The sequence below is a fragment of the Jatropha curcas genome, chromosome 10 (assembly GCF_041381405.1).
Source record: "Jatropha curcas cultivar XTBG-Jc1 chromosome 10, XTBG_Jcur_1.0, whole genome shotgun sequence".
NCBI classification, from domain to species: domain Eukaryota; kingdom Viridiplantae; phylum Streptophyta; class Magnoliopsida; order Malpighiales; family Euphorbiaceae; genus Jatropha; species Jatropha curcas.
Window position 1 is genome coordinate 6,583,101 of NC_143160.1, and position 26,079 is coordinate 6,609,179.

General features: G+C 33.8%; 4 protein-coding genes across 5 annotated transcripts; 3 read left to right on the top strand and 1 right to left on the bottom strand.

Annotated features, from left to right (window-relative positions):
* The first annotated feature begins 30 nt into the window (after positions 1-30).
* On the top strand, positions 31-2,998 carry DPMS3 (dolichol-phosphate mannosyltransferase-like protein). The gene is made up of 4 exons (XM_012224950.3): positions 31-291; positions 1,805-1,917; positions 2,027-2,134; positions 2,653-2,998. Exons 2-4 carry the CDS (start codon positions 1,816-1,818, stop codon positions 2,710-2,712), a joined length of 270 nt encoding a protein of 89 aa, XP_012080340.1. The 5' UTR covers positions 31-291; positions 1,805-1,815; the 3' UTR covers positions 2,713-2,998.
* A 705-nt stretch (positions 2,999-3,703) lies between these two features.
* On the bottom strand, positions 3,704-13,597 carry LOC105640592 (uncharacterized). The gene is made up of 8 exons (XM_012224951.4): positions 13,049-13,597; positions 10,739-12,376; positions 7,886-9,682; positions 6,136-7,215; positions 5,095-5,199; positions 4,898-4,987; positions 4,692-4,802; positions 3,704-4,613 (listed from the first exon to the last, which is right to left on the bottom strand). Exons 1-8 carry the CDS (start codon positions 13,112-13,114, stop codon positions 4,080-4,082), a joined length of 5,421 nt encoding a protein of 1,806 aa, XP_012080341.1. The 5' UTR covers positions 13,115-13,597; the 3' UTR covers positions 3,704-4,079.
* A 3,691-nt stretch (positions 13,598-17,288) lies between these two features.
* Positions 17,289-22,486, top strand: GUS2 (glucuronidase 2). Of its 2 annotated transcripts, XM_012224952.4 has the most exons (10): positions 17,289-17,716; positions 18,488-18,754; positions 18,881-18,917; positions 19,019-19,202; positions 19,684-19,832; positions 19,910-20,143; positions 20,786-20,975; positions 21,109-21,234; positions 21,439-21,538; positions 21,898-22,486. In XM_012224952.4, exons 2-10 carry the CDS (start codon positions 18,545-18,547, stop codon positions 22,285-22,287), a joined length of 1,620 nt encoding a protein of 539 aa, XP_012080342.1. In that variant the 5' UTR covers positions 17,289-17,716; positions 18,488-18,544; the 3' UTR covers positions 22,288-22,486. The 2 variants fall into 2 exon arrangements, with proteins under 2 accessions (XP_012080342.1, XP_089571730.1); XM_089715604.1 differs by lacking the exon at positions 17,289-17,716 and having other exon boundaries at positions 18,396-18,754.
* Positions 22,487-22,726: 240 nt separating this feature from the next.
* On the top strand, positions 22,727-23,355 carry LOC105640594 (LYR family of Fe/S cluster biogenesis protein). The gene has a single exon (XM_012224953.4). The coding sequence runs from the start codon at positions 22,830-22,832 to the stop codon at positions 23,118-23,120; it is 291 nt and encodes a 96-aa protein (XP_012080343.1). The 5' UTR covers positions 22,727-22,829; the 3' UTR covers positions 23,121-23,355.
* Positions 23,356-26,079: the final 2,724 nt, after the last annotated feature.

The window sequence follows — 26,079 nt, forward strand, 5'->3', positions numbered from 1 at the left end:
AAACTCAAATTAGTTGTTTTCACTTTTTAACATTTCACGTTTAAAATGGCCGGCAGTTTCAAATAAACGCTGCGTTCTGCTTCTACTCCTTGTTCTTCAATCTTCCTCTCCTTTTCTCGTTTTCCTTCGATTTCGTCGATCTTTAGCGCTTGACGTTTCTGTCCGTGGCTTGTGGGTGTGGACTGCGGGCGGCGAGTTAGGGCCTTCGTTTCTTCAGGTTACCGCCTCTTGGGGTTAATTTGATTGGGAGTTACTTGGTGATCTTGGCTTGTCAAACTTTCGATCGAATTGGTTCGTTAATTTCTATTTTTACCCACTGACTCCTAATTATCCTGTTGCTTTTTCCGTTTTAGTAGTTGCTTCCATTTCTTGCCCATTAATTTCTAGTCAGTCTAGGTCTCTCTTGAATCAGTTTGAATATGATAAACAGGGCAATCTTTTTTTTTTCAGAAAAATGTTGACTTCCCATCTTTTGTTTGGTGAAATTTGAGATTTTTTGAGTATAATAAAAATGTAGTTGACGGAGGCATACATGCACAGTTCTCAGTTCTCACTGTTAATATTTTGCCTTTGTCCTCTGAGGCTGCAGTTTTATAAACGTACCTATAGCATTGAGAATTTGGCTATCGGTTTTGTTAGTTTGGTTCAAGAACATGGGTTATTTGAAGCTCTTGATCAGCAGTTGGTGTTCAAATGACAAAACATTCATGGGAAAAGAGTGATTTGTGTGTAGGAGATCAAAACCTGCTTGGGGTTGCAGTAGCAGAGCTACTTAGTATGACAGTGTAGTGAAATCATTTGTATATAAAGTTGAAAGTGGAGATGATTTAGTTATTTATAGTGGATTTTCCTTTTTCTTTTTTTCAGTTTTTGCTTTCCATGCTTGAATCAAGCCATTGAACTAGTATTTTAGTATTTAAAAGTTTGTCCCATTTTATAATAACAGATCAAAAGTTCAATTCAGAGTAACTCTTTCTTTTTTAGAATTTTGTTCAATCAAAAAAAAAAAAAAAAAAAAAATATTGAACATGAGTTAGTTTGGTCTGACATAAAATTTAGAGTTTGATTAGGAATTACAAAGCTCACAAGTTATATACCATGTGAAATGGGTTGCTCAAGTCCAAACAATGTGGCAAAAAGATTTAAAGATTGTGTTTTGTTGCCATCTACTTATTTGTATGTTCCTTAATTGGTTGTTTCTAAGTAGCTTGCATAATTGTCATGTTGATGGTGGTTCAAGTGTTGTTAAGCATTTCTCGCATTTGCCATCTGATCATGTCTACTCTGCTTTGGTCCTTTCTGCAAGAACATTCCTGTATTCTCAGAATTCACAAATGTCTATTCAATTCGCTTTTGCTCTGCTATTCTGCTCCTGTAAAAAGCTCTGTGCTGGTGGACTCATTAGTTTTCTTATTTTACCAGGTTTAGGTGTTAATTGGTCCGATACAGCTTCTTACTTCAATTGCCTTGAAAAAGATATTTTGTTTGGCATATTTGTTTAGTATTGCATATGCTCATGAAAAAAGATAGTGCATAACGCACTTAGAATGATCCCCTACTAATATAGACCGCACAACCTACCTAGTCCATTGCCTAGTAAACTCCAAACTATATAACCAATGATTTGTGCTGTCAATTCCTAAAAAGCTGTTGTATTGCTTGATTTTGCTGTAATTGGCTCCTGTTGTAATCCAATAATGAAAAGGACCAAGTTTGTTTGAGAATTTAGTCAAAATAAACTCTTTTATTGTTCAACTATGATTTTATTTTATTACTCAATAATGATTCTTTTAAAACTGAGCAGGTCAGAGTCCCATGAAGCACATTGTTAAGATTATGGCCATTCTAGTGGCTATTTCTGCCTTTTGGGTCGGTCTTTTACAAACATCTATTGTTCCTCGTAGCCATACTTGGTTGGTAAGTCTCTTCAAATAAATGCATGATTTGTTTATTCTTGTGGGTATTTGTGTGTTTGGTTCTTCTTACTTGTCAAGACTAAAATGAGTTTCTTTTGCATTCTTTCCAGCTACCCATCTATTTTGTTGTATCTCTGGGATGCTATGGTTTATTAATGGTTGGAGTTGGTTTAATGCAATTTCCAACTTGCCCTCGTGAAGCACTGTTATTGCAGGAGGTATTTTCCGCTGTTTCAACTTTGTCTTGTAGGTTATGATTGAGATTTTCTTTCTTCCTATTTTAATGGAAATACTTGGCCACTCTGCTCATTCCCTTGTCTAGTTTAAGAGATTCTAAACTTCATGGGACATTGTGGGCTGAGCGGTGCTTGCTTTAATTTGAAATTGTTAGTTGCATTTGTATATTTTCACTAAATTTGAAATGACTGCATTTTGAAAATCATTCTAGTGAAATCTATTTTTATGCTGTTTTCATTTCATCTACTTGTATGTGAATACATTAAGATTGTGATGAGTGGCCTTCTATGTTCTTTTCCTAGTTATGATCATGTTAAATTGGTTAGACTGCGCTTCAGTAACATCTCTTACCCTTATATTTATTTTCTTTTAGCACGAAGAAGTTTCAAGAATTACCGGCTTTTATTTTACTATAGGAAATGATATGAAGTTCCTTAACAAAGCTGATATGACTGTTCTGATGCTTCATATATTTACAACTATGGATTTCTATCTGTAGGATATCACGGAGGCCAAGGACTTTCTAAAGCAAAAGGGGGTTGATGTTGGTTCAGATTAATGCTCATAATTCCATGTTTAGATAGCGAATGGTAAAATCTCAAGCAGCACTTTGCAGTCTGCCATTGGGATGCATCAGAATCCAAGTTTGTTTTGGTTCACCTAATCAAAATTTTTGTCAAGAGTTGCAATTCTGAGCTAATTAAGCATTGGGATTGTGAAAACAGTGTCAGGATTTGTGTACATTGATTTTTTGGTTTTCTTTTTGTGAATTGAGAGTTGTAGCCATTAGCCTTATACCAACATTCTCAGGTTATAAGATCAAATTAAAATCATGACTTTTCTCAGATTTTATTTCTTATTTTTGGGTGAATCGTATTTGAAAGTTATTATATTGCCTGTTGCTATTATTTTGTCTTATTAATCGGCGAGAGGGTTTTGACCAAAGATTAGGGACCTGCTAAATGCTCCATTTGGTAGAACTTCGTATATATGTATGTTTAAAAGGATATTAGTTTGGCATTTGAGGTGCTTTTCAGAAAAAAGGATATTAGTTTAATTTATATTTACAAATAGCATACCATTAATTAAAAATTTTAATAATCAAATTCAGCTTTTTAGTTTTAGTCATGCTTGTATCTTACTGCTTAATATAAATTATTTTCTATTAGTAAGTGCATATAATTTCTTTCACTTATTATTTTAATGTATTGTCTTTTTCATTATCAGAATTATGCGTATAAAATTATTTTATTTGTGCTTTTTATATGTACATATTGTAAATATCTTTTAAAATAAATTAATTTATATTTTATAAATGCTTGATGTCAAAAATGTTGGTACAACTGTATCAAAATTTGTCATTTCAACAGCTCATATTAAAATTAAGCTTTAATAATATTATTGAATTTTTTCATTTTAAAATGATTAATCGTTATACAACAACTGTACATTTAATTTTAGTGGAAAATAAAAACTTATATGATTAACAATTTTAACTGATACATAGCAATTATATTTAATATTCAAATTTATTAAAATGTGCAAATACGGAAGTAGTACGTGTGGTTTTGTTAATTTATTAAAACATGGTGCTCTTCGAACACCAGGTGCTCTTTGGATAAATCATACTCGTGTAATGATACAATTCTTATGGCATTCAGTAACTATCCTACACTTAGAATCCTGAATGACATCCTGATATCTTGTCACTTTATTAAATTATCAGAGTTTACACTTAAATATTACCCAGAATAAGATTGTATTCATCTTAACTCTGCCTCTGTTCACCTTACCAGTGAATTAGTTATTAATGCTGAACATTCTGCTGTGATTCGGGCAAAATTTTCTCCAGTGAAATTAAGGCAGGCTTTTACCCCTCAAATGTGCAGTGAAGGCAGCGTTGTATGAAGATAATAAGAGTTTCCATTAAGCATCGCCCACATTTGCTATCCCGGCTGAAAAGAACTGTTCTGCTCTGTCAATAAAGCTATTAGGGAACCTACAATGCAGCATCACAGAAATTTCAGGAGCCAGTGGATTATGCTTCAGAGCCATTTCTTCACCAGTTTTTGTTGTTTTGTAATCCCTTTGGCTTCTAATCTTGCCACCTCTGTTGCTGTTTCCTAAAAGATTAGCTTTCCCTGAGGAAAGCCGGTTACTTTTGGCATTGTAACGGTTGGATCTTAAAGGGTTGTCTCCGTAAGATTTTCTAGGTTCAGAATTCTGCTGATTACTTTCGCCAGAATCCTCAATTGGCAAATTCTCAAGATTTTGATTGGTTCTGACAGCCAAATGGGCATTTCTGCAAGAAGTTAACAAGGAGAGTAGCATATCCATACTCAATTCTTGCAGAACCACAGATTTGTTTTGCTCACACCCATAACAGGCAGCAACCAATGTCCCGCACAAAACGGGCATCAATTCAGGATCACTGAAGAACACAAACGGCAGATCGCATACCTGTTTTGCCAGGTAAACACTGAGATTTTATCTTTAACATCTTGATAGAGAAGTGCATTACTGTTAATTTTCACTAACCTTGTGAAGTATTGTAGGACTCTTTCCCCACCGGAGGACAGCCTGATTTTCAGGGTGGAACAAGGCAAAATAACCAAGAAGCAAAAGACATTCATGCAGAAGCAACCCAACCTGATATAATTTGCAGACATTTTAGCTAGCTGGAAATGTTCCAGAAATACAAATTACTTTATATACAGTTGCACAATAGTGCAACTAAAGATTACCTGGTCAGTAGCAACTTTCCATTTGCTGGTGCAATGAGATAGAAGAAAACTCATCAAATGGAAAAATTCCATTTTCAGGTCAGGCCTAGCCTGTGAACAGTTTGGGACTCAAATTAGGGAGAGAAAAATCTTAAAATAATCCAGAATCAGAAGCCACCACCAGTTATCCAAAATCAAATATGATGAAATTCACTTACTAGCATTCTCTGCATAGAAGTAATATCCAAATGTGCCAGATTGTTCAAAACCTTCAGCACCCCAGTTGCCACCTCTTCAAAATTGGATGGAAGGGCATACGAACCCTGAGAAAAAGAAATATTTAGTAATTTGCACTATACTGCAGTACACAGTTCTGTCACAAGATAAACATAAATGAAATCAGAACAGTTAGTTGGAAAAAAAAAAAGGACAGAATAAAAGTTTTGACATCCCTGAAAAGTTTCCAAATGCAGTATGGGAATATTTGCATCGGACATATTACAGCCATTTCATTTGCGGGCCTAAAACCAGTTTTAATGAACATCAACATGATCAATTTGCTAGTTAAACCTTAAACCTCTAGATTCCAAAAGCCATCTCAAGTAGTTCTTTTTTAGAATCAACTCTCCTTGGCCCACAAATATAAAAGCAAAACAGTTAGGTCTGTGACAAAATCATAAAGATGCATATAGCATATCATTGATGTTGGCCTCCTGAAAATGATATGGCAAGAAGAAAGATCAAATTTCAGCAACACAATTAACAGATATGGCTGGAGAATCATTTGGTCAAAGCATAAAATCCTGAAATCTGCATGGTATGGAGAGCAACAAAAAAATCTCACACTGGAATGGAGACACTACTATAACGAAATCCTAAAAACTATAACAACTAAGCCTTAGTCCCAAACTAGTTGGGATCGGCTACATGAATTTTTTGTTTCTAATACCCACTCTGATCAAAGAAAAATATATGTCTGAAAAAATTTTGAAACAATTTTGGTAGAAAAGAAAAAAATCTTAAAAGAGAGCATAAAATAAAAAATAAAAGAACTGAAAGATTAAAATATAGCTTATATTTGATGCAAATAAAAGAAATAAGACAATGAATATAACACCAAGCTCAGGCACTACATAAGTAGAATGGCAAATGCGAGAACAAATAAACTAATAAAAGCATACATATGCAAGATTCTCAGAGCAATTAAATGATCACTGTAAAAGTAGTGCAAGTAATATTCGCAGCTAGAAGCAGTCTACCTGATCAGACGACAACCTATTGTTTGCTTGCAATAGCACAGCTGTCAGCAGAGAGGGAAGACTGACTAATCCAGTTTCAGATATGGCAGAAAGAAGAAAAGCTACTGGTTGCTTCATGCTCAGCATATTATTCTTTAGCTCTGCACCAACATTAACCAGATGTTGTTTATCCTTCTCAATTAAATTTTTTTCAGATTCATCTGGACCACCTCTCAAGTTATTGTTGGCATCATTCAACTCTACTGAACTACAAGTTGGCTTCTTTTCACCATCTCTGCCTGTAGATGGCTCATCACTTTTATTTACACCACATGAGTCATGTAAAAGTCTATCCTCTGATACATCTATAGGAGATGCAACTGTACTACCATTTAATACACATAATGGAGGTCTACATTCCTCAGATATCATATTTGCAGATGAATGCACAAAATCAGCAACCTCTGCCAGATTGGCTTCTTGATTTTCAAATTCTATCTCTGTTTCTACTGGAGAAGTTTCCCAGTTGATTTTACTATAGGCTTTGGGTCTGTATGTTAAAACCACCAATAGATGTATACTTAAGAGAATAGAAGAAGGGAATGGTGATCCTTCCACCTGAGGCCTGTCATAGAGTGCAAAAAGATCGCGCAACCGGTGAACAACCTGGTAAGCAACCAATAACTCCAGCAAGCCATCTTGCATTTGGAGTTCCCGTTCATCAGAACTTGTATGACCAATAACAGCGCCAACAACCCATAAGAAATTATCCAGTACTTGAGAGATTGACTCAAAATTTTCAACTGAAGTTTTGCTTGACAGGTTGGTGATCCCAGTGACATTTAAAGATGCAGCAATCTTGATATAGTTCTCAAGTGCTGTAGAGAGCATCGGGATGATGGGGGGTAAAAGATTCTGTGCTAAAAAATAACTCCGGTTTGCAGGTACAGAGAGGACAACTCTTAAAAGTTTTAGAAGGTGTACCGTAACCTGGCAAGCTTCAGGCTTTGATGTATGAGAAGCAGGCAGTGCAGAAGCAATAAAATCAAGCAGACCAGCTTGTCGACAAGCCTGCAGCTCAGGGTCTTTTCCCTCCAAAAACTAATTCATTAAAGAATCAGAATGCAATACGTTAGATAGTTGGCATAATTTCTAGCACCAAAAGCAAAAGTAGAAAATAACATAGAAACTAGGAGTGAGAAGCCATTGAGAACAAAAATTCAGCATGATATATCAGGTTACAGGGTTTCAATGATAACCTACGGCAAACCATCTTAAAACATTATAAGTAATTCCCAAGTACAAAAAGATGACTACTGCATGCAATTACAATATTCATTTGATGTAATACACTATACAAGTAGTAAATATCTCTAGTCAGTGAACCCCCAACTCAAAATGTAAATGACACACTAGCCTACAATTAGACAGTCTTGGCTAAATTAAACTATTTTCTGAATTCTACCAATGTAGCGTCACCGTAAATGCCATCAACAGCACTCCAGAAATATGTCATGGCATCAAATAGATGTTAGCACAAAAGGAGAACAGTTATGAATATTCAACCTCCATAAAGCTCATCTTTAAAATCTTATTTTACTGAAACAGTACTTGGTGAAGAGTTCTCAATTTTGGAACACAAACTTCAGATGTCAGACATAAATACAAATTGACATCCATATGTATCTCTTTATATGTGCTTTTGATGAAAATTATTGATGTCCATACTGATATATGCCCACATATGGATGCAAACAAACAGCACAAGTACCTTGATCATTTCAGTAGTTATTAGGCCTATGCTTGCTGCCCCTTCTTTTCTTGCCTGTCGAAGTCTTTGAAGTTCCTGAAGCCACCTCCCAAGTTTTGCTCTTGCAGTTGCAACTGCAGTTCTATATCCAATACCAGCATTTTCAGAACCAACTGGAGGCTCAGAAAATTCATACTTCAGAGCCATAAGTCTTTGCCGAATCTTTTTAATTCGTCGTTTCAGTGAATGTTGCAATGGCACATTTCCTGTAGCAAGAGTAGAACCTTTTGTACCTGTAACACTGTTTTCTTGATATACTTCACCACTGTTAGTTGGTGTAGACCTGCCTTGAGCTTCCTTGTTCATAGATCGACGAAAAAAGGGTGAAGGCTGATCCCTGAAATCCATAGATGCTCTCTCCCGTATTTGTTCGAGGTAAAACTTGCGACGTTGTTCACTCTCACTGAGTTTCTCAGCTAATTTCTGTGCCAACAATTCAGCTTCCTCTTGCTGAGCTTTGGCTCGTTCCTCCCTCCTCCGAAGCTGTTCAATGGCCCTTGCTTCACGCGCCGCACTTGATGCTTTCCGTTCCTCTTCCCTTCTAACTTGAGCCTCTTCCTTTTTCCGCTGTGTCTCCGCGAGCCGCTGCAATTTTTCAGCTTCCTTAAGTTTTCTTCGTTCTAGAACAGCTTCTTCCCTAGCCATGTCCTCTTTCTGTTTACTTTTTATCACTTGAAGATTTTTCGCTCTCCTCAACTCAGAATCTTGATGTTTCTGGAGCAACATAAGCTTCTTATTTTCTTCATTCAATGAAGTAATAAATCGAACCTCGTTAACTTTACTACTTTCATCGCCAGCTCTCCTCACAACTTGAGCTAGAAAAGCTTCATGTCGAGATTCACTACGCTGGTGGCGAGCATACATTCCCTCCCGTAACTTCATAGTGCGTACAGCCTGCCATTCATTTACTCTGTTTAATTTCTCAGATGTACGCTGAAGCTTTTGAACTCTTTCATTCTCCAACTCACTTCTGATCCTCATTGCCCGTGCATGCTTTTCTTCCGCTTCCTTTTTCAGATCCATAGCAGTTTTCTTCTTCTTCTCAGGAGACATTAGTTTATCATGCAAAATGCGTGCACGGTCAGCACTTTTTCTGCTCATACCTGGTGAATGTGATATGCGGGATGAGACACGGAAGGGAGACGAAAGTATGTCCTCCCAATTCCTCTTCTCCTTCCATGCATCCATTGATTTCCATGAAGAAGAATTTCTCTTTTCCTTATCTTTATCAGAAGGAAGAATCTGTTTCCGAGGGGGATCAATAGATTTTAGGTTTTTCTCAATGGTATTTTCTGCAAGTGTCTTCTCTTTCTTATGAAGTAGCTTGTCTGCCTCAGATTCTCTTTTGGTTCTCCCAGCTCCAGAAGCAGCAGAACTATCCTTAAACCGAGATGAATTCATATCCAATGAGGATGAATTATGTAGACGGTCATGACCATTTAGTGTGAAGTTTATTTTAGTGGACCTGCCTAATTCAACATTCCGCTTATCACTACTTAAACTACTTTGAGGGAGATCTGAACCTCCACTTTGTTTCCTCACTTTTGTCATTGAATCTCTAGCATTGAGTGTTAGACCATTTTTCATCGATGAGTTTTTCACATTATCGTCAGAGAGATGGCGATTACAACGCTCAAGCACGGTTCTTCCATTATTAGCTGCAGGCATATTACCTCTTTCTTGTTGAATTTTCTTAAAAGCCTCCAGAGATGAAGATAATATCTCTGCTCTGTGTGGTGAAGTAGTCATTCTCCGAACCTGCACTGAGCAAGAAATCATTAACCAATTTCATACAAGAGAGATAGGTAAAATGGAGATTTTTTTTTTTTTTTTTTGAATACACATATACACTAAAAACTCCACTTCACATGTTAACAGCACATTTTCAATTCTTTTCTGTGACTAAATAGTTTCTAGCACTGACAAAGACAAGTCACATGCAAATTCACAAAGCATGCACAAATTCACAAATACATGTGACTGGATGATATAATAAAATATCTCTTAATGAAAGGCTGCATGGTACCAACATGGTACATGCAAAAAGGCATTCAAACGGATTCTGAGGATAAATTATGTCCATTTCCCATGAAGAAACTTTCTTATCATGCAACACAAGAATTTGTATCTTTGCGATTGCAAACACACACGTGCATATATATATATATATATATATATATATATATATATATATATATATATATATCAAATAACAAAATGTATATGCATGCAACTCAAAGAAGGAACAGATAATCAAGAAATAAAAACCTAGAAGTAATAAATAATAAATTAAAATGAATGTTATTCTACCTTAAAAACAAAACAAAAGAAGCAAACTTACTAAAATCATCACGGGCAAGGAACTGCTTCCTATCTATCTAACCATTCTTAGGCTCCATTTGGTTAAATTGGGCAAGTTAACCAAACGGAACCTTATTAATGTGAGATAACGAATTCAGATGTTGTACCTGTTCTGGAATTTTCACCTCAGACATACTTTGACATGTTAGAAAAACAAATATTAAAATGAAAATATTAATAATGCGAATTGTAACATAACCTCCAACAAATTTCAAAAAGATTCTTTATCACTAAAAACTAAAATTGGAAATTATCTCTATTTGGATAATTTCCTTGTTTACTTATTATTCATTTGCACAAACCTCTACTCTCACCTCAACCTCCAAGTCCTCTCTTTTTTTTTTTTTTTTTTTTTTTCATTTCAGGCAAACTCTATTGTATCTGAAACTACCAGAAAGTAAAGCATCTAAAGTAAAGTTGCCACATTCATAAGGAAAACAGAAAAGCATTTACCTCCCATGAGAGAGCATGTGGTCTGCGATGGTCAGACTTAAATGGAACTGAAATCCCATCAACAGGTTGAGAAGAGGACCTTTTCACATTCTCAAACCCCTGCACTCGAGTAGTCAGTTCCTTAAAGTCAGATGCAGCCTCCTCAAGGACAAGCATGGCCTCTTTCATTTGCTCTATGTCACATTCTAGCTCACAAAGAAGATAAAGTTCATCCACAGCCCTATTAAGATTCTCAAACAGAAAGCACCAAAGTCGTTCCCTAAACCTCTCTTTGCTTTCACCTGTGTCACCTTCATCAAGGGGATTAGTAGCTTGAGCCTTCAACAGTCCATTACTTATTGTCTTATCAAGTGGTTCTCCACAGACTTCAGCAGAAGCTCTTACTACAGATTCTCCTGAAATTTCAGGTCTACCCTTTTCACTTGCAAGTGACTCACAATACTGTGCAACCGCGGCTGGTCTTGAGTTCCCATTTATAGCAGATATGTCAGAAACCAAAGACTCATTTACCTCGGACATGACAGGAAACTGAAGTTTTACAGCTATCCCAGAATCTTTGGAAATTTCAGGATCACTTGTTTCAAGTGAAAGCAATTCACCATCTAAACAAGTCATCACTGTGCCTGAACCCCTATTTGTAACTGGCAATTGAGAGGCTTTTGACTCATTTACAGCACATACAGCAGGCAACTGAAGTTTCTCCACCATGCCAACCTCCACACTAATTTCAGATTCACCCTTTTGAGTATGAATTGACTCACCATCCTGTGGAAACTCCACTGAATCACTACTTGTAACTGGTAAGTAAGAATTTTCTGAATCATTTACCTCAGACATAATAACAGGCACCTGAAGCTCTGTCATCATCCTAGCTTCACCCTCTTGGCAAGTAGAACTAAAATGTTCAGTTTGTATTTCCAAGCAATTTGAAACATCATTAGCAGCAATCATTTCACAAGCAATGATTGGTACTTCCATGTCATTTGAAGAGATTTTGGTCACCTCTTTACAGTTGACTTCAATCATATCTTCCTTATTAGTCAGGGATATAGTTTGGTGAGGACTAACACTTATAACTAGAGATGTTGTCATCAGTTTATTTTCATGCGTATTAGTGCAAGAAGGTGCATCTGAAACCAATTGACAATTGTGCTCGAGCTTCCTAGCCACTAAATTATTATCTCCGGTATCACCAAATTTCTCATCAGCTCGAGAATTATTTTCATGATGCATTACCAAAATATCATCCTCTAGATCACCCCATTTTATTTTGGGAACCACATCAGGCTTATCTGTATCCAAAATTTTCTGAGTATCTCCAGCTTTAGAACTAGAATTAGCAACAAAAGATTGGGACAACTTGGGACACTCACCGTCTTCACTATCTTTTTTAAACACTGATTTATTAAGGCAGGACATATCATTTCCATCTCCATTTGACAGTGAAGCATTAACATCACTGCAGCCATGTATGGACAGATTTGCTCCTCTATTTGGGAGCTGGGTCGTGTGCTTTCCATGCATACTCCCACCTTTTTCACCTGATGAAGACTGAGTAATCTGATAAGCAGAACCATTCTTTTCTGAAAATCCCCCGGACCAGTCCCGTACAGAAAATTTTGAACTAGTTCTATGCTTCTGGAGGAAAATAAAAAAGAAAATCACAAACTCAGAGCACGCTATGTACACTAAAACAAGCAGCATGCTTCTTACAAAAACCATAAACCCATGATATATGGGTGGACCATAAATTGACATGACAACACCAGAGAAACTGAAACAATTTAACAATGCAATTAAAAACCCAATTAATTTCATTAAAGAAGGAGAAGACTGAATGAACTCCTAATAGAAATAGGATGCAAAAGCCCCTTATCGTTGAACAAAAATAATAGGAATACATGAACTGCTTGGTTGCAGGTTCACTGAAAGCAGATATACAGCACACTCCGTAAGAGAAGAAAAAAAGAGATTGAACACTTAATCATCACAGCCAACTTGCCAGCCAGTCAGTGAAGTAAGCAATTCTTAACTAGTACTTAAAATGCAACTCTTTAAACAGAACAAATCGACAAGAGGATCACAACTAATGTTAAAAATTGAAAACTGACAACGTTTTTCCAGATAAATAGATGAATAATTAGTTAAGAAAAGGGCACTTTTTATATTCTGTATCTAACTTCTTAGTATATAAAATAAAGTAATCCCATCCCTTTTAAGAACAAAATTACAAAGGATTCAGTTTTCTTTTATTAACAATCTTAGCGATTAATGTAAAGGAGCCACAAAATGGATTATGAAAAACGGCACCTTTTTCACCTCAAACCATCCTGAGCCCTGATCATCCATTGCCCCTCCAATGTTCTCCATCAACATTAATCAAATTGCAACTAAGCAGAAAATGAAAAAAACTAATATACAAAAAAAAAGAGGTATAATTAAATTTCTCATCAAAAACTGAAATGGGTAATGCAAAATTCTTTTAATATGTACAGCAAAATGCAAAATTTACTGATCATTCACGATCAGATGGATCAAAACTGAAATGGGTAATTGAAGATCATTTAATGTGGAAAATGTAGGAAAAAAGAAAGATTGGATTTTGATTTAGGAAGTATCAAGTGGAAAAAATGGCTTGCCAAATTAAGAAAAATGACAGCTCATAGGTTGAAACAGGAAACTATAATTCCTACGGAATAGACTTAAGAAGGAAGTGAGAGAAAATGTCGGTGTTTGAGATTGTGAAATTTGAAAAAAGAAAGAATTTGGGTTAGGGTTTTCTAAGTTTTGAGAGAAGAAGAAGGAGGGAACAGAGAAATGTGAACTTTTATAGTTGTCAGAAGAAAGAAGAAGATGGTAAAAGCGTCATCTTGATGGGTTTTTATTTTCTCATATATATATATTGTTATGGTTGACCAATATTATGTTTAACATTAAATTAGTTTTTTCCAAAATATTCTTCTCAAAAAAAAAATTTAATATTATTTTTGTTTATTTTACCTCTAATAAATTATTTTAATTTATATAAATATATTTTTTATTTTTAAAAAAATAAATTAATAAATTTAAGTATTGGATTTTCCTTTGTGCCTTACAATGCAAGTACAATGGAACATAAAATTTATGGAATTATCCCCTATAGATGTGTATAATATATAAATTTATGTTTCAATTTGGTTTACATAAACGCTACAATAATTTCTTTTTGACAAATAGTAATTTCTTTTTATTTTATCTTCTTTTAAAAAAAAGATAAAATAAAAAGATTTTTGTTCTTGTGAACATCTACAAATAAAATTTGTATTCTCGCTCTTTGAAAAATTAAAGTCACTTGCAATTCCAATCAACATGCTATTAATTATTGAATATATCTTTATTCTAGTTTTTTTAAAAGGAAATATTTTAGTCAAGGCCATAATTATAATTTTTTTATATTATGAAATATATATTCAATTATTATATTTAGTAACATATTTAAATGGGATATTTGGGACTTTTTGTCTCTCTTAAATCTAAAATTTTTTAAAATTTTGCTTTATAAAATTGTGGTTTTTTTCATATAATTTAACTCCTAATTTCTGAAAATTAATTTCTTTAGCTCTCTAACATAGAAGTCCAATAATGTTCAAGATGGGAGAAAAAACAAATTGGGGTTGACAATAATAGAGTAATATTTAGGAATGGAAAAAGAAAGTGGTTCAACCAATTGCTTGATAAAAGCAAGAAAAGTCGCTCAAAATACAAAATGATTTGGACTAGTCATAAATTTTTGAGATATGTTTGGTATTGACATTATAAGGTGTGTTCATGTCGATGTTTGTAAAATTTTTCAATAAAGCTTTAGTCTAATGGTTAAAAATGAGATTTGAAAATTCAAATCATCTATACTCATGTTAAATTTACAAAATAAAATAGAATTTTAGAGGTTTCATTATTGATAAATAAAATTTTAAAATTTTATAGGCAAAATTCGATAAAATTGATAATTTAAATACATATTTACTTATTGTTTTCTTACACATGTTCTATTATGTCATTTTGGATTGTGAACTATCATATATATATATATATATATATATAAAGTAGGCATCTTTTCTCTAGAAAGTACCGAGTGGAATTGCTATGCACTACCAGTATTATTATTATTATTATTATATTTTTTTTCAAAAAGGTTTATTATAATAATTACAATTCATAAAATTTTTAAGTTGGAATTTAAACATTGAAAATTTTAAAGTTATGTATCTACAAATCAATTTAATAAAAATTCTAATTAAATATTAAAAATCAATATTTATTAAATTGTCAAATGCATAGCACAAATATATAACCATAGAACCAAATAGGATTGCATCTTTTAATTTTCTATTAGTTGTAGTTAATTTACATAAATAATTATCACAATCGGTATATAATAAATGATTATTTATTATCAATGTATTTTATCATCAATTGAATTATTAGTAATAAAAACAAATAATAAAAATTTGATTAAACAAAGGACTAAATATTTTGATTTCAATACAAGTCATTTAAAATTAATTTAAATAAATATTTTACACAATAAACCGCTTAGTAAATGTGATGAATAATATGATATATATATAACAAAATTTAAAAATAAGTTTTAAATAAGGATTTGTCTGGTTTGCCTCCTGCAAGAGAGGTTGAGTTTAGTATCGAGATTATACCGGGTACTGCACCGATATCCATTACTCCATACTGGATGGCTCCTACTGAGTTGAGAGAGTTGAAGATTCAAATTCAGGAGTTGCTCGGTAAGAAGAAGGATGATACTTTGAGCGTTCCAGTATTATTTGTGAAGAAGAAGGATGATACTTTGAGATTGTGTATTGATTATAGGCAGCTTGGAGTTTTGGGGTTTAGAGAAAATTGGAAGTGTGTATATTTTTTTTGTGTGGCAGGCTAATTTTTAGGGGAAATTATTGCGAAATTTTCATGAATTTCCTTACATAGCATTTTATTATATTATTTTTTTAAAACAAAAAAAAATGTTAATTACTTGCCTCCTTATGAAAATCTAACCACTTCTAATTTGTGATCTAACTTTAATAAGTGATATAAGACGGTGCTCCGGCACCGATTGTGGCATCCGCCGTCTGATTCTCCGGGATTGGCCGGTGGGTGTTACATTTTTCACAATGAGAGTTTTATGGCACATTTTATTTTATTTTAAATTTTTAAATTGCAGTTCACTGAATAGTTTTAAAGTTGAGACATTTATGATATAGTTAGATTAGTTGAATTTATTTGCAATTTCAAAAAAGATTAATTGAATTTAACTGTGATTTGAATAATATATAAAAACATTTCAAATATGGCTTTAAAACAAATATAGTTGGAAAAAACTTATCACAATTAGTGTTTATACTAAAAATGTGCCTAATATTTATTTTAAATATACTTTAATGAGAAAGAAAAAAAAAATATTCTAGACAAATAGAGCAATAAATTTGAATAAAATTACACAATGTTTTACAATAATAAGAAATCATTAATAATATTATAATTGAGAAAATTTAAAATTAATAAAAAAATTATATCTTAAAAAAACCATGCGTAGCACGGTTATAACGCTAGTTTATTTATAATTATCAAATAGAAAGTTTGGAAACTACATTAATTGAGTATGCTACCAATTTATAGAATTTTTAATTTTCTATCTACCTTCATGCACAATCTTAAATTTGAGTTGCAATACAATTATTAGTTTGTCACTTGATATAGAGGTAAATGATTTAACAACATCCTTAAAGGCCTAAAATATAAACACTTTTGAAAATTATAATTGTATTCAAATTTTTTCAAAATAGATTATTTACCATAAATTTTAAAAATTATTTATAATTTTACTCATTTATTAAAATTATATCATTATTTCTTACAAGATATTATTCATCTCGATATATAAAATAACACACACAAAAAAAAAAAAAAGGTGGAGTTGCACTATTTTTTTCTTTCGGTTATAAAAGAGAAACTAAGTTAGCACTATTAATTACAAATGTATTTATATTTACTTATATTTATTTAGTATATAAAAGGAAGAAAAAAATTTATAAATGAATATTGATAAATTTATTAAAATAATATTGATGACCCAATTATGTTAGAATTAAAAAACATAAAATAATATATGAATAATGTAAAAAGAATAATATACGATTTATAGACATCCATTTGAAAAAATTTTAATTTGATATTAAAAATTGAAGGGAAAAAAAATAAAAAGTTACAATAATATACTACTAGAGAGAAAATAATTTTATCTTCATCCTATATTCAAACCATGAAGAAAATTAACTTTTTTTTTTTGTCAAAATTTTCCATTTCCCCCTTGTCTGCCTTTTTTATTTTCTTTTCCTTCTTTTCACCAAATATAAGTGCTAGAAGTGAAAAATATTTCATTTACTAAATAAAAAGAAAGCTACTTGAAAAAAAAGGAATGGCATTATACACCCAGATTTGGGACATTTGGCTAAGGCATAACTTCAAAGTCAAGCTAGGAAGCTACCCGTACCAATAGCTCACTCAACTCAATTTGGAATCTCAGCTCATGAGACCTAAAGACAATTACCAAATCTTCAAACTTCAAAGCTACCTTTTTCCTTTTATTTTTTAACCATACAAAAGAAACCAGACTGTTTCACTTACCAAATCCCGTTAAAAAGGTTCATGCTTGCACTAAAATCTTTGGCTAAATCAAAGCTTTCACCTTTTTAACCAAATCCAACAACTCTTACACCGACCCATCTGAGCCAACACGACTGGCTTTTGTTGATGGCTACATGTGTATCAAAAACACCAAGATAAGGCCTAAGAAAGTAGATAGATAGGTCTCAAGACTTATTTACATGAAAGACACATCATTGGCGTGCTTTATTCAAGGAAACTTCGTTTAAGCATTAAGCTTCACTGTGGTCTTTAATGGTTTGGTTGGGTGTACTTGGTTTTGAGGTAAGTTTCCACTTGGGTTCTTCTTGTTGCTTTTCGTGAATGATAAAAAGGCAGCTTAAGATTTGGAGGTTATTGTTTGTTATGAAAATTTCTTATTTGCTATTACTCTCAAGAATGTTGCTTTAATAATATGATTATTAGCTGCTGTCTTTTAGTATTAGTTATGAAATTTCGACAATTGAGATCAGTTTCTAGCTACAATTGTAGTTTCTGTATGCTATTGTTTGATTTTTATTTGTTTATTTAGGTTGATAATTTAGATTGAGTAAAACAGTGTAATTGTTGAAGTTAGTTGTATTCCTTTTATTAAGCGATTAACACATGGCTTTCACTAATGTTTCTTTTGATTTTCTAGCTCCAAGTCATATTTATCTCTCCTGACTCCTCTTTCTGTTCTTTCATCTTTCTTCTGGATCTTCTTTTGTGCTTAAATTAATGAATGCGGGACTTTCTTTAAAATTGAGATTTAGCTAAATTTTAGTAGTTGTTGTAGGAATTTATAAATTATGAGATAAACTATGATTTTCAGAACATTTTCTTTGACTCTGAGATCTGGACATTGTACAGTTGGCGTACTGTTTTCATAATTTGGTTTTTGGTCCCTGCATTCCTTGAATGTTTCTTTTTCGCTTTTCTGGGGCGATGTAAATAGTTTCCTTTTTCCTGGGGTGATGTAAATATCTAAACTTTACTGTCAGTTCCTATCATATTTCTATTTTTGATAAGTGGTAAAGTCATGCAGTATGGTAAAAAATCCTCTATATATTTCAGTTGCAGTTCACCTGAACAAGTTGAGCTGGTGACGGGGCTATTTGAACTAATCAGCCAATGGGATTCTGCCTATCTTTGCTTTTCCTCTTGGCTTCTTTTCCTGTGATTTTCACTCAAGATGTTAAACATGTTACAATTGTGGTTGATGGGACTGTCAAAATTGCTGAGACTGATGATAATTTCATCTGTGCTACCCTTGATTGGTGGCCTCATGATAAGTGTAACTACGACCAATGTCCATGGCATTATTCTTCTGTCATAAATTTGGTAGGGCTCTGGAAAGTTGGAAACCATTTGAACAAGTTTTTCTTTTTTAATGTTTTCACTGGATATGGGATATAAACTTTGGTACAATTTTGATTTAATAACTAAAATTTTGTTTGGTGGTTCTAGGACTTGTCTCATCCTCTTCTTGCAAAAGCTATCCAAGGTACACATCATCCTTTAAAACAATTTAAGGTTGATGAATCAGTAATAATTTGTGGTTAGCATGTTATTTGAATATAATTCAGTGGCCTTTGTGGCTTATAGCTTTCAGGTACTTGAGGATAAGAATTGGAGGTTCTTTGCAAGACCAAGTACTGTATGATGTAGGAAATTTAACGTCTCCTTGCCATCCATTTAGAAAGATGAAAGATGGACTGTTTGGATTTTCAACAGGATGTTTACATATGCAACGGTGGGATGAGCTGAACCATTTATTCAGTAGAACAGGGTAAAATTCTAGAACGTGAACCTTTTCCTTTCTTTCTTTCTTTCTTTTCCCAATTGAAAGAACAATTCAATCATCACTCATCAGGTTGGAGCATTTTATATGTATTGTTAATTTCTTTATCAAACTCTTTATATTTTTGCTTCATTAATGGTCTAGACTCTTAAGCAAGATATCCCTATCTTTGCATTAGGTTTTGCAGATTTGCAGTCCTTTTTCAGGTTGTGCACTCAATTTTACCTACTAGACTGCTTTCTTACACTTCCTCTTTACCCCATTCATTCACATGGGTCATCTCATAGATGTAACATTCTTTTTTAGGAATATCCCAAGCCTTTACTGCTAGTTTGTCGTTGTGAGAAGTTGCATACTTGAGTTTTTTCAACATATACCTCATACCAAAAAATGGGATTTTGGAAAAGACTGGGGAGGGGTTCAGGTGCTTACCTGTGGGATGATTATCACAAGAGTCTTGTATTTGCAGGGCCATTTTGACCTTTAGCTTAAATGCCCTCTATGGGAGGCACAAGATCAGGAGGGGAGTATGGGGAGGAGCTTGGGATTCCAGTAATGCTCATGATTTTATGAAGTACACTGTCTCAAAGGGATACAAGATAGATTCATGGGAATTCGGTATAAAACTTAGACAAAGCTTTTCTGTTTAGTTTCATTGTCTTTCACCTCACTTTTGCATTGCCTTGCTGTGGCAGGTAATGAGCTGAGTGGAAGCGGCGTTGGTGCAAGTGTCAGTGCTGAACTCTATGGGAAAGATGTGATCAACCTTAAACATATTATCAATGATTTGTATAAAAACTCTGTCTACAAACCTTCGCTTGTGGCACCTGGAGGATTTTATAACCAGCAGTGGTTTGCTAAGTTTCTTCAGGTTTCAGGTTCAGGCACTGTCAATATCATGACTCATCATATATATAACTTAGGTCCAGGTGGGTTACTGTGGTTCTGAAATCTGTTTTACAGTTGATAATGAAATAATATATATCCTGTTAAAAGTCTGAAATAGTATTTGGGGCAATAATGTCTTAGATTAACCATTGATATGTTTACTAGTTTAAACTTTAGTGTCAACTTCCATGGTCTTCCCAGGCTCCCAGCATTCAGTTTTGCTCTTCTTCCTGTGAAACAAATAATCTTGTGCATCACCTGCAATTAACATTTAATACGACCTGTAAATCAATCTTGGTTGGTGTAATAATAATCTCTTCTTGAATCAAAAGCAAAATGCTTCTGTTTATTATGAGTTTTAAGAACTTGCCTTACTTTATTGTCTTTTCTGGAAACCAAAGAAACCATAAGGTTTTGATTTTTAGTAATAACTGGAACTCTTGGCCAGAAGGTCTTGTTGATCATGTAGCGGTTGACTACTTCTGCAGTATGTAACCTTTGGAAGATATGTCTAACATGGTCTTAGTACAGATGACATCACATATATATCCGAAGTCCCTGCCTATGTGAAACTCAAATTTAGAAGAATTTACTTTTGATGGACTTGCGTTGAGTACGAGATAAATGCATTGCTATTTATGAGTTTCCTTTCCTTAAATATCTAATTTCTTGTCCCATTGCAGGTGTCGATCCCAACCTTGTGAATAAGATATTAGATCCTCATTATTTGAGCAAGATATCAGAAACGTTCAGTGGTCTTGTGCAAATCATTCAAGAGAATGGTCCTTGGGCTTCTGCATGGGTCGGAGAATCTGGTGGGGCCTATAACAGTGGCGGTCGTCATGTGTCTAATACATTTGTGAACAGTTTTTGGTAATTTTTCTGGCATAGGTGCTTCCATTTGCTCTTTATGTTACAAGAAGAAATGAGTTAACCATCAAAGCTATAGTGTTTGTTTGGAAATGATGATGGCTTAGCATTTATTTTGTCTATATGTGACTTTTAGGTACTTAGATCAGCTTGGAATGGCATCAAAGTACAATACCAAAGTATATTGCAGGCAGACACTAATTGGTGGAAACTATGGTCTTCTCAATACAACCACATTTGTGCCCAACCCTGATTACTACAGGCAAGTCGCACTACCCTTTTTAAGTTAGATTCGTAGTAGCTTCTTTGTTTCTTTCTTTCCTTTTTTTTTTTTAAATAATTTTTTGGTTTATTTATATATTGGGGTTGGGTTGGATGTCAGGGATGGAATCAACTTAAGATTTCTCTTTAAGCTTTGTTAAAAACATATCTAACCTGACTTTTTCCAATATTTGGTTCTCAATAGTGCTCTTCTGTGGCATCAACTTATGGGGAAAGGCGTTCTTGCTGTTGGTAGCGATGCTTCACCATATCTACGTGCTTATGCCCATTGTTCGAAAAGAAGAGTAAGGCTACATTCTGTTTTAACTTTATAACTAAATTATTTATGATGGAAGAACAATCGAGTTCTGTAGTAGAAGAAAAATAAGATCTTGCCGAAGTAAACTTAATTTTTCGCTTTGACCTTTCGTTTTTTCTCCTCCGGCTTACACACAATATGTAGACTCAAAATTTCATTCTTGAAAATTGTTCATCTACATTACATCAATAATGCTGGGAAATCAATTTCTTTTCGTTTCTTTTTGATTTCTGAGATTAAAATGCATGTACACATAATTGTTAGACCACAAAGCAGCATCTTTTTACTATTCAAGTCAATTGAATTACTTATTATACCCTGACCATTGTCATCTTCTCATTGCAGGCAGGAATAACATTACTACTAATCAATCTAAGCAATCAGACTGATTTTGTAATCAGTGTACAAAATAGTGCAACAATGAAGTTGCATGTGGAAAAGAACATTCAAAGAGAGAACTCTTTCGTGCGCGGCCTTAAGCGATCAGTTTCATGGGTTGGAAACCAAGCATTAGATGGAGTATTAAAAAGAGAGGAGTACCATTTAACTCCGAAAGACGGGTATCTCCGTAGCCGAACGATGGTTCTGAACGGAATCCCATTACAGCTTACGAAAGATGGAGACATTCCAGCCATGGAACCTGTTCATACCGATGTGAATTCTCCTATATACATCAGTCCGTTGTCGATTTCGTTCATAGTGTTGCCTAATTTTGATGCTCCAACTTGTGCATAACATGCTGCACTTGTTGCTGGGCTTCATAATTATTCTGTGCTGTATATGAATCTACAGAGAATGTAATTTTGTGGTAGTTACCATTCTGATCAATTGTAATTATGACATATTATAGTTTGTGCAATAATATTGTGAGGGAAGAATAATATGTAATGCTTCATTTGTTAATTGAATGAATTTTATAAAGTATGAAAGTCAATATTATGAGTCCATAAAATGTTTAATTTTAAATGACTTATCATTAATCATTAATAAATATAAAATCTCCAGATTATGTTCCAAAAATAATTTATCTTCAATTTAAAAATAGCTTGAAAAACATATTATTCCTTTTTTCTTTTTTTGTTTTAAAAGCGCCAAGGCAAAGTCCATAGCTGGAGCTGGAACTCCATACCTCAGGTTCGGTCCCATATGCTTTCAAAACGGTGCTAATTAAAGTGAAACGGTCCCATTTCTTTCGCAACCAAATCCAACAAAAGGACCCTCTCTTTCCCCGCTCTCTCTCTCTCTCTCTCGATCGAACGAACAGAGAGACAACAAGAATGGCCTCTTCAAGCATCTCTAGAGGCGAAATTCTCTCTCTCTGCCGCTCTCTGCTACGCACAGCTCGTCAATTCCGCGACTATAACATTAGAGAATATACCAAGCGCCGTACCGTCGACGCCTTCCGCGAAAATCGGAACCTAACAGACCCTTCTTCTATCTCAGCCGCCTTCTCCGACGGAAAGGCTCAGCTCGATGTCGCTAAACGACAGGCCATCATCTACTCCCTCTACGCCCCTAAAATCAAGAGCGTTATGGAGACCAATTCTTCTTTTTCTCATTCTAATTAGGTATTGGATTTTTATTTATCTTAGATTTGTACCCTGTCGCTGTTATTGTACTTTATGATACTAATAAGCGATAGCATATGGGAAATAATTTTTTTAAACGATTCATATGGTTTTAATTTCCCTAGTCTCAGTTGCTTATTTTGTCTTTTTTAGCTTACTGATGATGAGAAAGGGGATGTTCTGTCCAAACACAAGGAAATTTAGTAATTATAGTTAATTAAACTATTTCTTTTTAGTTTCTCTTTAGTTTCCTGGTTTTTAATTTGATGTTTTGCACTTTTTATCTTGTGTATTTCCACTTGGAATCATGGAGCTTATAGCGTTAATTATGGAGAGATTATATCCATGTGTACTGTACCTGGTGAAAAAAAAATCGTGACTTGATGAATTTACAATTGAGTGGACTCTTGCTGTATGCACATGATATATGTGGTATGTTCTATCAATTTTTTTCACTGATTTATGTGGAGCAAGTTTTGGAATTCATCATTAGACATTGTCTGTTGTGTTTGTTGCAGAAATTTTGATTGCTTCAGCTTTGAGGGATTTGTGTTGTAGGACCTAGAATTCAAATTGAAAGGATGTTCGCATGGATTTAAGCATCCTTTAATTTTTTTTTAGTCATTTAAAATATTAGGATTTATTAACTGGACATTGGTATTGCTAGTTTTCTCTTCAGCGTTTGATATAGAATGCACTTTAACCAATAGATAGGCATCCAAAGATTGATACTTGGTTGGTTGGTTCTGAAAAGTTGGTGACTTGCTTTTCTTAACCTTCCTGTTTTATGCTTATGGTGCTAGAATTCAGTTCATATTTGATTGCAGTTTGGAAGGCCTCTCTGGCTTATATTTGTATTTGTTAGAGACTTCAGTATGTAGCCATCTAAGTGTTTCAAGAGTGTGATTATTATTTTTTCAGTTTTATTTGTCTGAGCTGGATTGATTTGCAATCTGCATTTGGTAATCCAAACTTTTTATTATTAAGTAGAAAGATCTTTCATGATGAAAATGTTGCATACCCGTAAGTAAAAAGATGTTTCATGATGAAAATTTGTATGTTTGTCCTTTATACTTGATTTCTTAGATATTTAGATTTATTGGGATGAAGATTAATGCAATCTGCATTTTGATAATCTAAACTTTGTATTATTAAATAGGAAGATTTTCACAATGATTTGAATGATGTATAACTGTTCTTTGCACTAGTTTTCTTAGATATTTAGATTAGTATGGATGAAGATTGAGTTCCAAAAATCAGGGAGGAGAGTTATTTTTTACTGAATATTTTTGCCTTTAAAATTGAAAATGGAAATGAGATATTTGGAGTTATTGTGCCATTTTATTGGATGGAACAGATCCTATGTGGACCCTCGTGTGCTCCAATTTGTAAGTGTGATATGTTGATTGTCGAGAGTGTTAAACGGGGAAAAGGTAGACCAAAAACCACTTAGAGAGAAATCGTTGCAAAAGATGTATAACCAAATAGAGACAAATGATTCATGTCGGAACCAAATTAGTTTGGGTTGAACCTTAGTAGTTCTAAATTTATGAAGTTACGAGCTTTACATGTAAACCTGAGTTTGGTGTCTGGCCCAAAAGCTGTTTAGCAACAAATTATGCCTAGTTCAAAAGACTAGGCTGATGAGGGAAAGTCTGCAATGGAAGCTACCGACATTCAATATTTTAGGCTATGGTTCTTTTATCGACTGCCATGAATGTTATGGTAGGGTCTGGATGTGAGAATTTAATTGATAGACATTAAAGGAATAGAGAAAAATAAAATAAAACTGTGGAATCCGAGTTTTATAACTGTATACAATTATATATGGTAATGCATTGGTAGATTTAAAGGCAAAAATAAAGCTGATGATGCCATTTAATTTTATGTCTCCTCCAGCTTTTGAATTAATGCTTCTTAGGTGTTACTATTGTTACTGGTATTGGTATTTAATGGGATTTTCAGACCAAACTCTTAGTTGTCCAAAAATGGCACTAACTTAGTTTAGCAATAGCTCACTTTTAGAATTATGAGATTGCGAGAATAAATCTCAATTAAAGCGCAATTAATAAAAATAATAATAAATTCAGATTCTAATCTCATTCTCTCGACATTCAAAATAATAATAACACAACAAGCGAAATGGACTTGTATCACAATTTATGCACATACTGCGTTACATTTTGAGTATATATTTTCCATTGAAAGAAAGATAAACATGACAATAGGTTGTGGTCTTTTTGTTCTAAAATTTAATTGTTAAAGCAACTTGTAATATTATTGCAATCAAATAACAAACAGTATTAACAAAAACAAAACTGATTTCTCTATGCAAGTTTCTAATAAAATGAAAATCAAGAAATTACACATAAGAATCAGTAATCATTGCTAAACCAACCACCATATAACAGTGAAAATTAGAAACTCATCAGTTTTATTCAGTTATGGAGAGGGTTAGAACCAGAAGGAACACGTCGCTTCTCGGCACTGAATTTTGGATCATTGTCATGACTCTTTCCCATTGCCGGAGAATAATGGCCGCTGCTGTGGTGACGATGGTGGTGATGATGGTGGTTGTACATTGTAGCCATTGCAGGGGAGACTTCTTTTAGAACTGCATGGGATGATTTGATTTTTGGCATGGCAATGAACAAAAGAAATATGACTGCTAGAATTTGGAAACTAGAAATGGCTATGTAAGGAAGAAATCTCTTCATTTTATTGATGTTAGAGAACTGTGAATACGAGTAGAAGAAAGGGAGATGGCAGTGCAAGCTGTTCTTTGAGAAATGGCAGAGTCAGAAGTTGAAAAAGAAAAAGAATAAAGAAATATTTTTGAGCACTAATTTTGCCTCCACAAAAATAGTACTTTTCCTGTATAATGTTTAAATGAGCATTTATGGCAACTCTCAAAAACTCTGCTTCTTCATTTGCATGTGTGCACATTGCAGTAAGGGCC

Coding starts and splice junctions, on each gene's coding strand:
- LOC105640594 (XM_012224953.4), top strand. CDS start 22,830: ATGGCCTCTTCAAGCATCTCTAGAGGCGAAATTCTCTCTCTCTGCCGC.
- GUS2 (XM_012224952.4), top strand. CDS start 18,545: ATGGGATTCTGCCTATCTTTGCTTTTCCTCTTGGCTTCTTTTCCTGTG. Junction 19,203..19,683: donor CATTTATTCAGTAGAACAGG/GTAAAATTCTAG, acceptor TTGTATTTGCAG/GGCCATTTTGACCTTTAGCT. Junction 19,833..19,909: donor GATAGATTCATGGGAATTCG/GTATAAAACTTA, acceptor TTGCTGTGGCAG/GTAATGAGCTGAGTGGAAGC.
- DPMS3 (XM_012224950.3), top strand. CDS start 1,816: ATGAAGCACATTGTTAAGATTATGGCCATTCTAGTGGCTATTTCTGCC. Junction 1,918..2,026: donor CTCGTAGCCATACTTGGTTG/GTAAGTCTCTTC, acceptor CATTCTTTCCAG/CTACCCATCTATTTTGTTGT. Junction 2,135..2,652: donor AAGCACTGTTATTGCAGGAG/GTATTTTCCGCT, acceptor TTCTATCTGTAG/GATATCACGGAGGCCAAGGA.
- LOC105640592 (XM_012224951.4), bottom strand. CDS start 13,114: ATGTTGATGGAGAACATTGGAGGGGCAATGGATGATCAGGGCTCAGGA. Junction 9,683..10,738: donor CACATGCTCTCTCATGGGAG/GTAAATGCTTTT, acceptor TGCTCAGTGCAG/GTTCGGAGAATGACTACTTC. Junction 4,803..4,897: donor GGAAAGTTGCTACTGACCAG/GTAATCTTTAGT, acceptor AAATTATATCAG/GTTGGGTTGCTTCTGCATGA.